The following is a 20015-nucleotide window of genomic DNA, read 5'->3' as shown; positions in this document are numbered from 1 at the left end:
TAACGCAGCGAGTTTGACACCCGTGTTCTAAAGCATCCCGGACAGAAGGCCTTCAATCATAGGATCCGTGATGCATTTTAATTAAATACCCCCCAAAAGATCACATTGTAGTATGGAAAATTAAGGAAACGTGCTAAGGCAGAAATAATGACAAATGTAAAATAAATGATCTGTTATATAAATTATCTGTTATATTATCTGTTAATAAAAGAGAATATATGTAGCTCAGGGTTGAATTGTGAAGTCCTTGGTGCTCTCCGAGTTTGGTTGTTTTCTTGCAGATCTTTCATGACCCAACTAGGCAATATCCTCAGTGATGCATTGATGGTGTTACCTAGTTTGGTAACGAAACATCTGCAGGAAAACAACCAAACTCTGAGAGCACCAAGGACTCCATGTGGTTTATTACACACCTTCTGAACCATTCTCTTTTCTATACAGAAATTATTCATAGTATATTTCTAATGAACAACATTGGGAGTATTTTTGTAATATATTAAGCATTTATTTGTTTTTTTGTTTTTACTTTGAAAATATCTGACACATACCTTCCACTTAAAAACAATAGCTTACAAATGTCACAAATAAAATAATCTCAACAAGTAAGAAAAGTCTTTTATGTTTTTGTTAGAAAATTAGAAGGGGTTTCAAACCGTCTGTGAATAAAGGTAGTAGCTTAATAAGCTAAACAATTCTCTTAATATTGAGAGTAATTTTGCAAAACTCTTGCCATCTTGACTTAATAAGGAAGTAAGAATGTCGAGTGTTCATCCCTCCAAATATTACCTGAGGTTCGTGTCAGTCGATGGAGCTAATCCGGAGGGGGTAGTAATTGAGGCATTGGGCTAGAAACCAGGAGACGGTGAGTTCTAGTCCCGCGCCTTGGGTGCAGAGCCAGCACTCTCTCTCCGCCCCAGGCAGGAGGCAATGGCGAACCGCTTCTGAAAAACCTTGCCAAGAAAACCGCAGGGATTTTTTCCAGGCAGTCTCCAAAGACCGTGCGTAAGGGGGGGGGGAGGAAAAAGCTGAGTCATCCACACCGTGAACTACAATGAAAAAGCTTAGGGCATGTTTGCGACGTGACTTCTCAAGTCATACTTCGTGGCCGGGTGGGGGATAGTAGGGGCAACACGCAGTTCCCAGGCCAGAGGGGCTGCTGGAAGGAGCCCCCATCGGGTCAGCCCTGCGAAGTAGGCCAGCCAAGCAGCACACCCAGAAGAACTTTTCTCTGACTTTACTGTGAGATTACAGAATATCTGGCAAGCTCTTTTACAACCCAAGAAAACCAGGCGGTGAATCCGTGTTGTTGGAAGCTCTCCGGGAAGGTTGTGATTGACATTTGTGCCATTATTGTAAATACACACCACTTCCCAAGCACCTGAATTCTGATGACATGACTGCAACGGTCACAAGTGCGAAGGCCGGTTGTAGAGTCGCTGTTCGTAGTGCCCTCTTCGTAACTTTGAACAGCCGTTGAATGAAATGGTCTTTAAGTAGAGCCTCCTGGTTCAAACGGGATAACGTAACCCTTAAGTGTGTCACATAAAGAGACATGAAAAGATAAAACTACAGCATAGATGGAGGGAAGGTTTAATGGTTCCTGTAGGAAGCTTAACTTCATGTAGTTTCTGCACCACTAAAATATTAGATTGGCTTCCCGCAGCCTAACAGATTAATTTCTCTCCTTGGGCTGTATCTGTCTGTGTCGTCGGTGCATCCTTTCATACACCTTCGATATAAGGCGCAGGTCTGCAGCTTCTTTTGAGGGATCAGAATCCAGTTTCTTGAGTAGCTTCTTCACGTGGGTCAAGATATTGCTGATCTTCTCAAGCAAGGAAGGACTCACGAGGTGCTTGGTGGTTCCATATCGCTGAAGAACCCAAAGCATCCTTGAATCCTTCAACTGCAGAAAGCCATTAGGAAAAAGACAACGTGGATTGAGAGAGACTGAAGTATTGGGACCACGAACTGTTATCATTATAACATTATTAACCCATAATGTTAATATCAATGCTTCCTTGGTTCGTATGTTTGCTTATATTATATCCAACAAGTTACGTTCTACATTCAGAAGAATAAATACGTGTGTACCTTCTTTCCATCCTCAAAGCTACCTGCTAACCAACTCGTTTATCTTTTGCAACTAGGTTTTTCACACTGACCAAAAGAAAGATTTCATTTTCAAAAGAACTGGAGTCCGTGACAATCTGTTGCTGCGCCATTTCAAAGGTGAATTTCTAATAGTGAAATACAAAAACCTGCCAACATACATACATACACAAAACCAAGGGTTGGCTATAAAGTGAGGAAAGAAAAGTCAAGTATAATTGTAGTGATTAAAAGAAGCGTGAAGAAGGAGGAAGAAGGAGGAGGAGGAGGAGGAGGAGGAAGAAGGAGGAGGAGGAGGAGGAGGAAGGAGGAGGAGGAGGAGGAGGAGGAGGAGGAAGAAGAAGAAGAAGAAGAGGAGGAGGAGGAGGAGGAGGAGGAGGAGGAGGAGAAGGAGAAGGAGAAGGAGAAGGAGAAGGAGAAGGAGAAGGAGAAGGAGAAGGAGAAGAAGAAGAAGAAGAAGAAGAAGAAGAAGAAGAAGAAGAAGAAGAAGAGCCATCGAATAACAGAACAGAATAGAATTCAATTCTTAAATTCATTTCCAGAATAATTTTCTTTCAAAGCTTACTCTATAAACAATACCCCATAAACGAAAGGAGGCCTTTTTCAATGCCACCTTATGAACGGCAGCCTCGGGAGGCAAGGAAACCTCCAGAAATATTTCCATTTCAAATACGAAGGAAAGATCATTTTTTCTCACAATTTTTCCCTGCCTCCTTCATTGGAGGTGTGACTCCCTTGTCATATTATTTATTCATGTGTTTATTAAACAAATTTAAAACAAATCTATAGAGCCATCCCACTCTCGTATAGGGACCCCGGGCAGCTCACATCATTTAAAAGTCCCACCGTGTGATAAAACCCCATTAAAAGAAGCCCCCCCACCCCGCCCCCCAAGGCAGCAGCCACACAATCAAATCAACCTCTTGATCGGCACTGTTTCCCCTGGGGGTCCCCAGGCCCAGGGAGAAAGTCACGTTTTTAGGGCCCTGTGGAGCCCCAACAGCAACAGGCTGGGGGCCAGCCGTACCTCACGGGGTATGATGATCCTTAAAGAAGGGGCCACCCCCGAGAAGGCCCTTTTTCATGTATTTGTTGGTTGGTTGATTTGTTTATAAAATTTATTGGCTGCCCATCTTACCTCTGGGTAACTCTGGGCAGCTTACAGTTACTGCGTGTATACAGTTCAAACATAAAAAATTGAAATCAGACATTGAAACCTATAGACACAGGGGAGGGGGGGGGAATCTGTTATTACTTGATCAACTCCCTCCATGCGCTGATCCCCCACTGGGCCCCCAAGCCGACTGGCAAAGCCACATCTTTAGGAGGGTTGGGGGCCCAACCTCACATCTGGCGGAGGGGGGGAGGCAAGATGATCCAGAGAGCAGGAGCCACAGCAGGGAAGGCCCTCCTCCCCCAGCCCCCCCCCACCAGCTGGAATAAACGGGCTGGCGGGACCCCCAGTCTGTCTCCTCAGCCGGCACGGGTGGGGAAGGCCAACCCCAGCGGGGGGAGGAGGTCCCTCAAGTAGCCTGGACCCGTGAAGGCCATGGAGGGCTTTGGAGGGGACCCCCGGCCCCTTGAACTGCCCCCCGAAGCAGACTGGCCACTTTTCATGGTCCCACCCGATGGCCGCCCCTGACAGGGTGGAGGGGGTCCTTGCCCTCATAAGAGGGGGGTCTCCCTGCCCCTTACTACGCAGGCAAGCGGACCCACTTTCTAGGTCTCCACCCACAAGCAACGTTTGGTTTTAGCAAATGATAGAAACTGCTCCCCACGGAAGTTGAATCCGCCTGACCTCGCACCAGAAAGTGCCACCCAGACTCACTCTCAGCCGGGCACCAACGTTGAGGCGGAGGCAGTCGTGAGCCTTTGTAAACGTGAGGAAAACCTGATCCTGGGCTTTAATTTTAACCTGGATGTAAACATTGAGCTGCAGGCAGACGGGCTGGAAAGGAGGCGCGTGGACGTGAACCCCGGTGTCCCACCAGTTCCAGAACTTCTGCCGCCGCCCTTTCTCGTCAAAGACGGAGCCCCTGCAAAGGTCCAGGTTCAGCCTAGGGCGGAAAAGGCAAAATTAAAACGTGGCTGAAGGGTGTGTGTGTGTGTGTGTGTGTGTGTGTGTGTGTGTGTTTCGGACTTCCAGTGGGGGGAGGATGCAGGCAGCAGCACACGCCCGTCTCCCTAGTATTTATCACCATCCTACACCTTCCATAAAAAGCTTCGTAAACACTTTAAATGGTTGCAGGAAATGCCCCATCATCGTCTTGCTGAAAACATTAAGGTCTGCGTGAAGCTCTCATGTTAAGAAACGTCCACAGGGGACTAAAAATCAGCAGTTTGGCTCTCAAAGCTTTGCGCCTTTCTACACCCAATATGTGCAAAGAGAGTCCTAAACCCCCACGTTCTCCGTGCTGACAGTCCAAACAATCTGAATTCTAATTTAAGATTTATAGAGGCAGTTTCAGCTTGTGCCCCCTCGTGTAGCGACCCTTTAAAGTTGCAACTGCACTGAGCAAAGCGACTTACAGCCAGTCCTCGTTCTTACGGCGGCTGCAGCATCTCCGTGATCAACATTCGGGCGCTTGGCAACTGGCAGGTCTCTAGGACGGCTGCGGCGGCATCACTGTCGTCCTGGGATGAGTGACGGCCACCGACCCCCCTCCCAGCCGGCTCCCAACCCGGGAAGGAAACGGGAGAAGCCGGATTCGCTTAATGACTGCACAACTCACTTCACGGCTGCTGCGATTTCCTCAACAACCAGGGCAAGGAAGGTTGTAAAGTTGGGTGACTCGCTTAACGTCTGCCTGGCTTAGCCAGGGCTAGCAAGTCCGGTCCCATAAGTTGAGAACCACCTGCCTGTCCGTTCTGGGAGGTTTCTGTTCCCCTTTGGGCACTTAGTTTATATCTGGCCCTTCGAGAAGCCCTGGGGATGTGGGAGGATGGGAGCCTGGCCGGGGCCAAGCCTGCAGGCCCCCCCCAGGGAGCCCCTCTACGCTGCTGGAAGCTCTCCCCCCCCTCGGAGGGAGGGAGGGAGGGAGGGAGGGAGGGAAGGAAGGAAGGAAGGAAGGAAGAGAGGAGGGAGGCTAATGGAGAGCTTTCCCTTTGGCTGGTCGTGTCCTGCGTAGCCCTGATTCGTGAAGAAGGCCAGAATTTCGCTGCCCTGCGTGTCACGAAGGACGCTGTAGGTGAACTGGGTCTCGCTCTCGTAAGTCATGAGGATGGCCAGGCGGCCGGACGGGTAACTGAGTAGGAGCTAAGGAAGGATATTGGTCATCCGGGGTGCCGGATATATGCATGGCTTAATAATATATATATATATATATTTATCTTAGTAACGTGGTCTTCTTTTTATTGTTGTAATTTTTATTCCACTTACATTTATTTTTATTGACAAAACTATCCTTGGCTGGTTATGCTAAAGCAGGGATAGTCAACCTTGGCTCTTTTATGACTCGTGGACTTCAACTCCCAGAATTCCTGAGCCAGCTTAGCTGGCTCAGGAATTCTGGGAGTTGAAGTCCACGAGTCATAAAAGAGCCAAGGTTGACTACCCCTGTGCTAAAGCGTCCAGCTTAGTGGAAGAGCTCAGAAGCAAACATTATAATTTGGGGCAAGTGTTAGAGAGGCAGCTCAGAAAGGGGTCGCCCTGCCCCTCCCTCCCCCAGGCCCTGGGCTGACCGTAGAGATAAATGAGGAATTGCCCCCCCAACCCGGCAAGGCTTGCGCCAGGCGTCCCGGTTGCCTTTACACACGTCCCTCAGATCCCACACGGCGCTTACGTCCCCCGGAGAGAGGGATTTTCAGCTAGGACCCCTCTCCTTCCTCTAAATCAGGGGGGTCCAACCTTGCCGACTTCGAGGCTTGTGAAGTTCAATTCCCAGAATTCCTTGGCTGGGGATTGCCGGGAGCTGAACTCCACAAGCCTTAAAGCCGCCGAGGTTGGACGCCCCGGCTCTAAACTTTGTTCATTGGCAGATATTAGACTTGGCCCGTTCCGTCCGGGAGGAGGAGGAAGAAGATCTTTCCATCCTGGTAGTATCTTCTCACAGGCTGGAAGGGATGGCAGAGCTGAGGAAGAAAGCAGAGGAAACAGGGGAGGCCAGAGCCCTCCTGAGACAAGGGCCCTCGCCTCCGATCACATGCCCCCCCCCCCGCTGCCTGTATGCTGCACAGCCACCGAAATGAAAGGGGGGGTTAAGGGACTCTCTCACTCTCACGGCAGCATATGGACTGGCCTCTTTGGCTTCCAATTTGTTTGGTCTTAGACACGACAGTTCTCAAATCTGGGAGCTGCAAGAGCAGCTGGTGAGCTGGGCATCCGTAGAAGTTGAATGAATAAATTATGCCAGAAAGTTAAACTTTAAGAAAGGGCTATTTAGGCTGAAAGTAAGGGAGCTGTTTAAGAAAGACGCAGAAAGAGACAGAGGCTCTGTGGAATTAATCCTACTACCCAATAACTAGTGAGAATAAGCCATCTGAGGACCAGACATTAACGCCTGGATGCAAAAACCTGGATAGCCACTAGATGGCAGCAGAGTTATTTTTCTAGGGGGTCTTCTGAGTTTTTGAAGCCCAGAGCTGGAAACGGTCGACTGGGAGGCAGGTCGTCTTTCCTTTCTCTCGCCCGGCTGCCACGGAAAAGAGGAATCACAGGGAACCCTCGACTCACGACCACGACGGAGCCCAACATTCCCGTTGCTAAGCAAGACATTTGTTAAGTGTATTTTGCCCCATTTTATGACCTTGCTTGCCACAGTTGTTGAGTGAATCACTGCACTGGTTAACTTAGTCACACGGCTGTTAAGTGAATCCGGCCTCCCCCTTTTGCTTGTCGGAAGGTCGCAAAAGGGGATCCCGTGACCCCCCCGGGACACTGCGACCGTCATAAATACGAGTCATATCACGTGACCCTGGGGATGCTGCAGTGTGAAAAATGGTTGTAAGTCGCTTTTCCCATTGTGGTCGTTAATTTTGAATGGACACTAAATGAACTGTTGTAAGTCGAGGACTCCCTGTAGCCGCCCCAGAAGCCCACAAGGACTTTTGTTTCTCTGCAAAGGCCTTTCGGGAGACGGAGCCCCACCTGAAGGCCGGCCGAGCGGGGTCAGCCGCCCACCTGGGTCAGGGAGAGGTGGGTTTGGTCTATCCTCGGCCCCGGGACCCCCCGAGTGACCCCCCTGAGTCTCTGCCTCTGTCTCCAGGGTCCCTGTGGTGGGTCAAAAATGGAGGAGGGAGCTCTCCCGGGGCTGCTGGGGGCTCCTGGGTGGGAGAGGGGGCTGCATAAACCCCCAGGCGGCCGTGAGGGGGGGTGTGAGGTCGGTGTGCAGAGCACAGCCCTCCGATTCCCCCCCTTTGGGCCAGAGAGGGGGGGCCCAGCGTGCTCCGTCCACCTCTCGAGCGGGCCTTCGGGCTCCCAAACGGGGACCCCGCCAGGGAGGAGATCCGCCCACCTTTAGCTGCTCAGCTTTGAATCCCAGGTCCATCTCCAGCAGCTCTTTGGGCTCCGGATACCGTTTCTCTAGGCTCTCGGTTTCTGGCCGGGGCGGGTGGTCCGACAACTTGAAATGAATTTTGATGCCTGAAATAGGTTGAAGAGCAGATTGAATAGTCCAGAGCTTCAAGAAGGTCAGGATTTCACAGGATTTGTCTCTTTTATCACGGGGGGGGGGGGGGGGAAAGGGAGGAAAGATGCTTTCCCATTTTTGCACGGGAACTTCTGGAGAGGCGGAGGCCTTATCTGGAGAAATGAAATGAGGACAAGACAGGCTCCGGAGGGTTAGAGGGTACTCACATGGGCCATATTTTATATATTGCATAAATATCTCTCTGTATCGCTCGACGCCTCGTTCTTGTAACCTAGGAGAAAAATATTTGAAAATGAGCCGTCAGTAGGCGGACTAAGATGTTTATGCCATACAAGCAGCTGAAGAAAATGGGCATGAGGGCAGCTAAGCAAAGAAACCAATCAAATATATTGATTAAAGCATGTCAGAGAAAGCACCTGGCTCTTGGCTTTTCTACTGAGCCAAAGAACACAGATGGGCAATTTTCCTTCGACCTCTTTGCGGCCCTTCCCTGTCTTACTTTATTGGAAAGGGGTTTCCAAAGTAGGAATATGCTATTGGAAAGTAGGAATATGCTAGTTTGCAAACTTAAAGCTCCCACAACTGGGCCGCAATCCATCATGACGTCTATTGAAATTCCACAAATTTGCAGCCTTGATTTGATAACATCACTGGAGGCTTTTAAGAAGAGACTGGACAGCCATTTGATCAGAATAGTATATAGGGTCTTCTGCTTGAGCAGAGGATTGGACTAGATACAGGGCTTTTCAACCAGTGGTACGGGTACCACCTGTCGTACATTGGCACCTGGCAGGTGGTACGCGACCATCCTAGAAAAGTGGTAGCAGGGGAGGGGAATGAGAGCGCTGCCGGGCGGGCAGGCAGGTGTCTTGCTCGGCTGTGCCTTGGGGGGCCCTTTTTTCAGTGCCATTGTAACTTCCAACAGTCACTAAGTGAACTGTTGTAAGTTGAGGACTACCTGTACTTTATCACTTTTTTCCTTTTTGGGGGGGTGTCATCCAGTTTTTGACACCTTGCTAGGCGACTGGTGGTACTCAGATATTGCCATATCCTAAAAGTGGTACAATGGGTGAAAAGGTTGAAAAGCCCTGGACTAGAAGACTTCCAAGGTCCCTTTCCAATTCTGTTATTCTGTTATCTGGAAACATGTCGGGTTTATTTAAATAAACCATTCCCCAGTACGCTGCTTCTTACATAGACTATTCTTACCTTGCCACACCCAGGGCTTTATTTTGGAATTGTGTCCACCTGGCAAAAGCCCACTAAGATAGGAAAAAGAATATCCTGCAGGGGAGGGCGGACATTAAGCATTCGGTGTGGACTGCAAAACTCTAGATGACCACTAGATGGCAGCGAGGAGCTAGAGTTTCGGATAGGAGCGGGAGCTGTTCAACTAGAAGGCGGCTTACTCTTCCATCAGCATCCTTCTAGTCTTGCTGTCCAGTGACCCCCGGTGATGAGGACGGATGTCGATCTCACTGCCTCGCCTCTCCATGAGCTCCTGGATCACACACTGGAAGACCTCTTTGTACGTCCTGCAACACAGAAACTGCAAAGGAGCCCCGGGTTCAGAGGAGGGACGGCCGCCCCCACCCCCCGGCCCTCCTGGGGTCTGGCCTCGGCCTTTTCAGCATTTCACCATCGCCAGGAGAGGAAAGGCTGGTTTTGTGTCCCAACGTGGCTCTGGTTTCATTAGGGTTTTTTTTTTTGCAGCCGTCATTACGCGGATCAATAAATTGCTAAGGGGTGTGGCTTTACCGAAACCTGGAAATAAATGCCAATTTTCAACAAAGCCCACCGTACAAGTGACTGCAGGAGGCTGCAAATGGTAGGAGTGCAGGCCGGTTGCTGAGTGGCCGAAGGGGTGACCGTCAGGACTGCATGGTAAGTCACACACACACACACACCGTAGCTCCTTCAGGACTTAGAACGGCCACTGGGCTACCCGTTGTAAGTCAAGGGCTGCCTGCATCGCTGCACCTCTGCCTTTAGGGATCAGCAGGGATACAGGTTGTGAGAGCCAATGTGCACAATTTTGTCTCCTCCAAAACTAACGGTCCTACGGAGATGCTTTATGGCCCAGGGGTAGGCAACCTCAGCTCTTTTATGACTCATGGACTTCAACTCCCAGAATTCCTGAGCCAGCATGGGGAAACTATGGCCCCCTCATGACTCGTGGACTTCAACTCCCAGAATTCCTGAGCCAGCGTGGGGAAACTTTGGCCCCTTCGTGACTCAAGAACTTCAATTCCCAGAATTCCTGAGCCAGCGTGGGGGAACTATGCCTCCTTCATGCCTGGTGGACTTCAACTCCCAGAATTCCTGAGCCAGCGTGAGGGAACTATGGCCCCCTCATGACTCATGGACTTCAACTCCCAGAATTCCTGAGCCAGCATGGTTCAGCTTGGAAACCTCTCCCTTTCCCCTCAGCATGGCTGGCTCAGGAATTCTGGGAGTTGAAGTCCACCAGTCATAAAAGAGCCAAGGTGGCCTACCACTGCAAGTTTATGCCGTTAACAATGGATAATTTGACAGTTTTATACAGTATAAGGTTTCGTCCAAGGTTTTACCGGGAAAAACCCGGTTCTTTGCGCAATTAGTTCATCAGGAAACCATAATCGCCACTCAGACAGATATTCAGAAAGATAGACCTACATGATCCATTTTCTCTGGTTTCTCCTCCAGTTCCTCTGGGGAGGGCAAAGGCTTCAGGAGGGAGGTGCAAAACTCGCAGCGACCGATCAGGCACATGTCGGTGACCGAATGTTCCTCAAAGAAACAAGGCATTAATCAAGGTTTAATCCACAGTGCAAAAAGTTTGGTAGGTAAACCTGATTATACACAGGCCACCCAGTATAGCACACCGCTTCTACATTCGTGAAAATCATAGTTTTCATTTAGCGAGAACCTCACATTCACAACTGGGTAGAAAATCAGTCGATGTTGTGACTAAGTAGGGTTTCTTTGTAGTTGTGATGGTGTACATAGAGGATTACGGAGGAGACCCTGGGGAAAACATGCAGCAAACCTTAGCAGAACGTGAAGTTAGCCCTGGAAAACAGGAGGCGGTAAGGAAGAAACTGGAGAGGGCCCCACCTTGACTGCCTTTGGTGAAAAGGGAAGGGAAGGGGAGGGCAGCATCCAAGGCTGACGCCAGCCTTTCCGGATAGGCGGGGATGGGCTATCACAAGGCTTGCTCCAATTCTACTTTATCAAAATAGGCTGTAATAACAAGACCTTGTAGTAACTGAAGGCAGGTGGAGAAAGGGGCTGGCGGATCGATGCTTACTGGAAATAACCAAGGGATCTGCCTGAGACCTGGCTGAGAAAGCTCAGGGGCTTCAGACTTCATGGTGGCACCTTCCTCTCCTCTCCGTGGACACGGCTGCCCCCCCGCAAATGCCCAGAGTGGAGAGCAGAGGCTGTGGCCAGAGAGGAGGGGGCGTGCGGGCCCTGTCAAATGGTAGCCAGCAGGAGTGCAGACTTTGCCTACCTCGAACTGAAGAGTGGTAGAATAGCTGCCTGGCCAGGCTCACCCCGGCAGAGCCCAGAAAAGGCCACTTCTGAAGTGGAGCAGGGAAGCCTGGGGGCAGAGTCCCTCCGTGGCAGACGAGGGCAGCCAGAAGGGGGGTCCTGCCTGCCTCAAGCCCCCTCAGTGAGAGCACTAAGCATTGCCTGCCCACCCTCAGCTGGTCCTTGCGGAAGAGCTCAAGCCCTAAGAATCGCTCAGCTGCCTCCACCGACTTCCTGGCCAACTTCTCCACCACCCGCTCTTCTGGGGGATCATGATTATGATGATGATGGTTACTCTGTTGCTTTGCATGTATGCGGAGGGCTTCTGCACCGGAGACAAAGTCCTTGCGTGTCTCAGCACCCTTCACCAAATAAAGCTAATCTACTCTACTCTACTCTACTCTACAATACTCTACAATACTCTACAATACTCTACCCTTCCCTACCCTACTCTATTCTGTTCTATTCTGGAGGTTTTTGAAAAGACATTGAACCACCATTTGACCAGGATGGTATAAGGTCTCCTGCTCAAGCAGGGGGTTGGACTAGACGACCTCCAAGGTCCCTTCCAACTCTGTCATTCTGTGTTCTATTCTATTCTATTCGATTCTATTCTATTCTATTCGATTCATGCGGGATTCTCCCTTCTCTTCTTAAATAATCGATTCCTCACCTGCTCCACTGATTCCTGGGACAGTGTGAGCATTTAATGAGACTCCTTTAAAACTGTTTTTTTAATCTACCAACCATATAAATTCTCTTAAATAAAATTAAATAAAAAAATAAATAATTCCTGGGGCTTGGTCATTTTGCCATTGTTGAATTATTTGGAATCTTGAATGGAAATGTTGGGTTTTCTTAAGCCTCAGATTTATCCCTTTGGATAATTTTGCAGAGGTAAGCCCTCACATCGGCTTTCCATACAAAAAGCTTTGAATTTGCTTGGTGTGTTATGTTATTTTTAGCTGCAAAATGTCCTGAATTTGCAGCAAAAGCTGGATAATCTTGCTTCAGGGGAAGAAATAATAAATCTGAAATCTCACCTCATCTAGGACAAAAGACTTTATCTTCTCCTCCTCAGAAGTGCTTTCTTTGAGGTTGACAAAGCAATGTATGAAAAAGGATTTCATTAGGGAAGAAAAGAGAAAAGAAAACAAAGTCCCCATAGAAGGGAACCCCCCACTCACTAGCACTGATGAGATTACCTAGTCGGGTTATGAAATGTTTGCAAGCAAAACATCCAAGCTCAGACAGCAGCAAAGACTCCAAAGTTTGCCTTTTTTCACAAAAGAACATACCAGGTGAAATGAAATATATAAAAACTATCTGGGAAATATTCTGAATATACTTACTCACATAACCATTTTAAATAGAAAACCAAGCTTCCTAACTGTGAAAAAAAATCCACAAAAATAATGAGAAATATTTACCAATTTAGGATCGGAACACTTGGACCTGGGAAAATATAATTTAAAAAAAATCCAAAAAAACCCCATATAAGCCTCTTGTCGACTTTGAAAATGAGCATGGCTGCAGCCGTTTTCCCTACTCATTTTCGGTGGACACACAGCACGGAGGGAGCAGGGTTTACCAGGTGCTTCGCTACACTAAACAGATTTCGTCCCATGGGAACCAAGGTCATCGGCTGCTCCCGGGACTGCAGGCTGGGCGTTTCGTGAAAAGCTCACCAAGAAATTGTATTGGGGAACGTAGTAGCTTGCATAGCTTTAGGGGTGGGATTTCTTAACTTTGTATTGGGGAATTCTTAGGTGTCTATTCAGACTTGGTTTCCCTTTTGAAGTGTTGATACTTTGCATCAATAAACATGTTCTTTGAGGAACTTGCAAGCCTCGGAGTTCTGCTTTATTTGTCTCTGTGTGTCGGAACCATGACTCCCCCCCTTCTTTGGCTCTATTTGGGTGATCTAATTAATTAGACACAAGTGTCTTTTCACCTCTATCATGTGCACATTCCTACTCCAGCAATTATGAATGTTATTGGCTATACTCTAGTAGTACAACGTTTTGAACCTTGGCCATTTTAAGATGTGTGGACTTCAACTCCCAGAATTCTCCAGCCAACAAAGCAAAGCAAAGCAAAGGAATTCTGGGAGTTGAAGTCCACACCTCAAAATGGCCAAGGTTCGGAAACAGTGCTCTGGTGGTATGTAATGTGCAGCGATTTATAAAGCAGAGAAGGGATGTGACAGACTTTGGTGGCGCTCTAGAAAGCCCGGTGTGGAACCGTTCAGGGTTTCAGAAGACCTTTAAAACAGGCAGTCCTCAACTTACAACGGCTCATTTAGTGATCGTTCCAAGTTACAACGGCACTGAAAAATGGGACTTATGGCCATTTTTCACACGGCTGTTGCGGCCTCCCTGCGGTCATGTGATCAAAATTCGGACGCTTGGCAATTGGTCCAATTTGTGACCGTTGCCGTGTCCCAGAGTCACTTGACTCCCTTTTGCAACCTTCTGACCAGCAAAGTGAACGGGGAAGCCCGATTCACTTAACAACCGTGTTACTAGCTGAACAACTGGAGTGACCCACTTAACAACTCTGTCAAGAAAAGCTGTAAAATGGGGCAAAACTCACTTAATAACTGCCTCACTGATAAACAGATATTTTGGGCTCAGTTCTGATCGTAAGTCAAGGACTAGTAGAACACAGCGTACCTTGAGTCTCCAGCTCAGTCTCACATACTCCTCCTTCTTCCGTGTGATACAATGTTTCTGCTGAATAACAACAACAACAACAACAACAACAAAGCTATCAAAGTCCTGAACAGATACCAGTCACAAATGGGAGCCTTCCGGAGAAGCCATGGAGCTCCAGGTGCACGAAAGGGAGCAGGAGAAGGGACCCCAGGGAAGGATTCTGGCTGAAAGGGGGACCCTCAGGACGGAGGGATCCCTCGCTCGGTCCTTCCTTGAGCAAAAGGCCTCGGGGATCCTTCCGCCTGAGTGCGGCGGCCCTTCCCTTCTCTGCTCTTCCCCTGGCGATGCTTACGGGCGAGCAGGGGAAAAGGAAGAGCCTGCCTCTCCCATCCGGAGAGGGGATTGTCAAGAAAAGAAGCTGATAGCTTTCAAAATGTGGCAGAAGCTACTTAGGAAACTTCATCTTTTGATCATGTGAACTGGCTCCCTTCAGGGTAAGACAGGTGATAGGGGGCCAACGGAGCTATTTTTCCAATTCGCCCTGGATAGTCCAAGTTCAAACAGATGCCGGCAACATTTTCAAACAACGGCCTGTCTGGTTACTCCTAAAGACTTCCTTCCTTCCTTCCTTCCTTCCTTCCTTCCTTCCTTCCTTCCTTCCTTCCTTCCTTCCTTCCTTCCTTCCTTCCTTCTTCCCTCCCTCCCTCCCTCCCTCCCTCCTTCTCTCCCCCTCTGCACAACTGGTTATTTTAATATTAAAATTTATTATATCTGTTAATGTTTCTATATTAGATAGATAGATAGATAGATAGATAGATAGATAGATAGATAGATAGATAGATAGAGGAGAGAGAGAGAGAGAGAGAGAGAGAGAGAGAGAGAGAGAGAGAGAGAGAGAGAGAGAGAGAGAGAGAGAATCTTTATTATTTTTTACTGTGGGCACAATGGCACACATTAAAAATGAAATTTAGTTGCTTGCTCTCAAAGTGTACACATACATAACACACATTTAAACATACTATATACAACATATGTACAGACCTACACCCTTACATATAAGTAACATATAAATATTAATCACTGTCCATCTTGAATACATAACGGAAGGAGGAAGCTTTAGAGTTGACAAGGTTAATACTGTATGGAACAAAACTGTGAGTGAATCTGGATGTTCTACTTCGGATACCGCGGAGCCCCCCCCCTCCCAGAAGGTAATAAGGAAAACAGTTGTGGAGAGGACATGTAGTGTCCCAGACAATCTTGCGGACCCTGCTCAAGCAACGCTTATGTGCCATCTCCTGGATGGAAGGGAGAGAACTGCCAATAATCTTTTTGGCCGTCCTCACCACTCTCTGCACCGCCTTCCTGTCTGAAGCAGGGATGCTCCCAAACCAGACTGTGATGCTGTATGACAGGATGCTCTCGATCGTCCCTCTGTAGAAAGTGGTCAGGACAGGGGAAGGAAGATGCGCTTTTCTCATAAATCCTAATGGGATTGGAATTGATACCGTACCAGCTTCAGGAATATTAAGGAAATACCGCCATATTTTTTTTTGCAACTTACTGCTTTCTGTGGTCTCACTTTTCTCTTTTCTATCTGTACTTCTCGGCTCCTTCTTCTCTATTTCTACACGAGAGATATTATGGCAAGAATCAAACTCAATGATTTATCAAGAGAATTGCATTAATGTTTGTATCTCACCCTACCGGAGGCCATCCGGCCTGTCTTTGAGCACATCGGTTGAAGAGAATCAGCCTCTCCTCTGAGCCATCCATTTCACCCCTGAACTGCTCTTCCTAACTGCAGGAGCCCCCTCCACTCCCTTGTTCCCAGCCCTCCCCTTGGAAGCCCAGACCCTCAGCCCAGCTTCCTCGAGAACCTACCCTGCTCACTAGAGTCTTCGGAGCTGACGGAGTAGCTCCATTCAGTCTGAGTCTCCAAGTCGGCAACTTCTCGTTTTCTGCAGGAGAGAAAAACAAATCCAGGAAGAAATTTCCTATCAGGAGGCATCGCACAGATGCCCTGTTGTTATCAGAGGGACTATTTATTCACTTAACTGTTATAATAATGTATAACCATATTTAATTAATATAGATAAGTGTACACAATTGTTAAATAACAAATACATTCTTACAAATCCATGAATCAACTAAAAATATCACAATCTTCTCTATAAAGGAGCTGATACTACTGTAATTAGCTTGCCTTATACCAGAAGAAACCAGTCTGAAATATCAAATCAATCTGCAGCAATCAAATCCACAAATGTTTTCCCATAAGCAATTATTTTATTTATTAAATTTACATGCTGCCCATCTTGCTATCCAATTATAAATGGGCAGAGCTTCAGTTATACTTTGGGGGTTACCATCTTGACTTTGTTGTCCTTATTCTGCAGACATGCCAGTGAAATATATAACTCGATAACATTATCAAGTATAGGATGGAAGGAGAGGAAAAAATGATGCATATTAGTGTTTATTGTCTATTCCATTTCAGAATTATTATTCATCTGCAAATGTTTTCAAAATGCTTAGACAAATATATTAAATCCATTTCACAAAAATAAATTATTTAAAATATATATAAGTGTACATTCCTGGAAGTAAGGCCACTGAGAACAGCTGAAAATGTATACTGTATTCATTCATTCATTCATTCATTCATTCATTCATTCATTCATTCATTCATTCATTCATTCTATATATTATAAATCTGTCAAATTAGTGTGTATTGATGTATTTATGTTGGTAACAGTGCCAAAATAAGCACCGCCTCTTACTTGGGTAACTGAGTTTCAGGAACTGGAGTCGACAAAGGTCTTGTCTGGAAATCTACACGGAGGAAGAAAAAAGATTGCTTTTCAAATCATAACAAAAGTGGGGAAATTGTTTTCATTAGCTCTATAAGATACAATACAGTATTATCCACTAATTTGTAAATCCTAAAATACATTAAAGTTGTCACATCTGATTTTTTATTAATTTGTTGGTTAGGTAGGATAGGTATATATCAGGGGTCTTCAAACATGGCCCTTTTATGTCTTGTGGACTTCAACTCCCAGAATTCCTCAGCTAGCGTGTCTGGCTGAGGAATTCTGGGAGTTGAAGTCCACAAGTCATCAAAGGGCCAAGTTTGAAGACCCCTGGTATATATGAAGAAAATAAGCCACAGCTACCTTTTCCTAAAGTTTGATCAGCATTTTCTGGGTAATCTTCATGAAGAGCTCCTGATTTTTCTTCACTTGACACCCTCTGCTCCTTGCTCCCCTCTGTCCTGCTCCCACTCTCGCTCAAAAAGCGGTTGCTCTCTTCAATGTAGGTTTCTATTGACCATTGAGCAAGATTCGATTTTGCCACAGGGTTCTCCTCTTGGTGTTTTTTGACATTTTCAACTGTGAGGAGAGAACTGGAGGGCTTGCTGCTGTCTGGCTTGGACGCTGCATCTGGGGATGCCTCTGAAGGCAACTGTTTTTTACTACCCGATTTTGTGGGGTTTGGGGTCTTCGACATATTTGCAGTGCATGAAACGAGACTGTTTTCTGAAAGAAAAAAGCATTGCTATGTTATTTCTTCAATTAAGATAAATGTGCTTTTCTAAGAAAACATACAATATTTGAATCAATATTATTATATTTGTTTAATGCTGTTTTTGAACTGAGACTTGGCCCTGAGCATCAAAGATTCCAGAAGACATTACAAAATACATCGGTCTGATCTTCAGCAAGTTTTATATTCTCTATCCTCCTGGAAGTCCGGGTGAAACTTCTTTGCATCAGAGGCTTCAGAGCTGAAACAGTATGCATATAATTCCATCAAAATCAGCTTTTTCGTGGATTGTACTAATAAAAGAATTCTGTTAGGGGGTACTTGATCTCCTATGTTTGCTGGAGGACCCAACCAAAGTATGAGTTATAAAGCTGAGCTGGTCAGCATATTCTTTATTAGTAACCCTCCCCAAAGGGAAGAAGTGAAGTGAAATAAAGAAAGTTAGGGTTTCAAACTGGACAGTAAAACAACAGAATTGGTAGTAACTATGATGGCAATGAGGAAACATCCAGGGCGTAGAAATATTCCTTGTGTCCCCTCAGAATGAAGCATCTAGGCCTGGCAGAAGATCCTCCAAATTGCCCAACCACTGTCACGTAGTAGAGGACGGGGGCTTCCATAGAGAGGAAGACAGAGAGATAGCAACCACCATTTTATATCTCACAAATGGAGCACAGCTTTTAAAGGTAGGAAAGCATCAAAGGAAAACTCTACGGAACTAGATCACAGTTCTATCAATTTTGTTCTAGCTATGGAGACAGGGTGAAGTAAAGATTGGAAAATCATTCAAATTCAGATTCAAATCTTTGACTGACTGATTGGATTAGACTGGATTCATTTGATTGAATGATTCAGCTATTGGTGATGCGTGGTTTTTACCTGCCACTCTGCCGCCTCTCTGCTGGCACTAAGGCGGGGGGCAGAAAGCTGCCATCAGTATGAATTTTGCAGATGTCCCTGTTCAGAATGGATGGTTCACCATTCATCCAGCATCCTTCTTAAAATGCCCTGCTGGATGCTTTCTGACAGCCCATGAGAAGGTAATGAACCCCTTTTCACCCTGTCTTCCTAGCAACTGGTATCCAGGTCTAATATTCAGAAGATTCCATGCAGCCATTGTGACTAATAGCTCCAGATCAGCTTATCCTCCATGACATGATCTTATCTTTTCACTTGGTCACACCTGACACCATCAGGATTCCATCAATGAATTCCATATTGCAATTAAATATACATATCAATATTGTGCATCATGAAGTCACTGAAGAAGGGTTATGGTGGTGAATTCTACTCTGATAAGATAAAGCGAGAATTTTAGTGGCAATATATTTGGAGGTTTTTGCCTCTAGAAAATTCTGGATGGAGTGGCTTGATGATGCTTTTGGTTTGCTATTAATTAATATTTATCAAATGTAAACATTTTATCAAACATAAATACATTGCATTTCTTAATGGCATTAGTATTTGGATTAATATCAAATGACAATCCCCTTTGCACCATAGAATGCTAAGATGGCTTAGCTGGTGTCTTCAGCTAAGTAAACAGTATTGGCCTTGAGATTCATTCCCTCTTTTTTAAATAAATAAATAAATAAGTAAACAAATGCTATTGGTCCTGAAACTCATTCTTTCCTCTGTTTGTCTTTAAATAAATACCCTTCTCATTGGGGCTTATTGTTTCCCATCAAACAAAGAAGCATTAGTTTATTTTGAAAAACAAAATAAATACGCCTTTTTTCCTACTTTGATAAATAAATGAATAAAGTGTTGCTAGCCTTCAGACTTGAAACTGTTTTCTCTTTTTTAAAACAAGATTTTAAAAATCCCCTAAAAATATCATTGCTGTAACTGTGAACTCAATGTTCCCCGTTTTTACTAAATAAATAAATACCTAAATAAAGGCGATTTGCCTTGAGAGTCCCAAAGGTGATTTTATTTTAAAGACAGCTGGGATTTCTGATTTTTCTTTAAGAAAATTTTTCCTTTTCTTTAAGAAGCATCAGAAAGCACAGCTGCCTTTAAAAAAAAAAAAAAGCACCTTTGGGACACCAGGACCTGGGTCAGGGGTAGGCAACCTTGGCTCTTTTATGACTCGTGGACTTCAACTCCCAGAATTCCTGAGCCAGCGTGGCTCAGCTTGGAAACTCTTCCTTTCCCCTCAGCGTGCCTGGCTCAGGAATTCTGGGAGTTGAAGTCCACCAGTCATAAAAGAGCCAAGGTTGCCTAGCCCTGACCTGGGTTGAATGGGCGCCTCCTCCGTAGGCACTGGCCTCGAGGCTCGCTCTTCTCCAAGACTTTGAGGCAACCCCTCGTCCAAACACCAGCTGGAGGGAGGAACAATGTCGGGGTGCTCTGCAGGCATTTTGGGGTGCGAGAAAAAGGCTCCTCGAGGAGGGAAGGCAAAGGACTGCAGAGCGGGCTCGGAATCGCCTCCCACGGGTCACTCTAACGCTCGCAAGTCTAGGGTCCGCTCGCCACCCACTTCCGGACCCCCGCACCGGAAGTGACGCCGCTCTCGGCGGATGTTTGCCCGTTTCGGCTTCCGTCGCCCGCGCGGCCCCTCCTTCCGCCTCGTCGGCGCTGCTGCCCTGGGGCGAGG

The 20015-nt window shown here is 46.6% G+C and overlaps 1 protein-coding gene across 1 annotated transcript; it reads right to left on the bottom strand.

Moving 5' to 3' along the window:
- Positions 1-1672: 1672 nt before the first annotated feature.
- Positions 1673-17380, bottom strand: LOC114922863 (glutamate-rich protein 6B-like). Its single transcript, XM_029284940.1, has 12 exons — positions 17047-17380; positions 16651-16702; positions 15752-15828; positions 11381-11535; positions 10353-10466; positions 9107-9246; positions 7904-7968; positions 7563-7690; positions 6092-6180; positions 5196-5354; positions 3938-4160; positions 1673-1903 (listed from the first exon to the last, which is right to left on the bottom strand). Exons 1-12 carry the CDS (start codon positions 17378-17380, stop codon positions 1673-1675), a joined length of 1767 nt encoding a protein of 588 aa, XP_029140773.1.
- Positions 17381-20015: the final 2635 nt, after the last annotated feature.

This window comes from Protobothrops mucrosquamatus, unplaced genomic scaffold, assembly GCF_001527695.2.
Source record: "Protobothrops mucrosquamatus isolate PMUCROS unplaced genomic scaffold, P.Mucros_1.0 scaffold1130, whole genome shotgun sequence".
NCBI classification, from domain to species: domain Eukaryota; kingdom Metazoa; phylum Chordata; class Lepidosauria; order Squamata; family Viperidae; genus Protobothrops; species Protobothrops mucrosquamatus.
The sequence above is the reverse complement of the archived record's forward strand: the minus strand, read 5'-3'. Positions and strand labels throughout refer to the sequence as shown.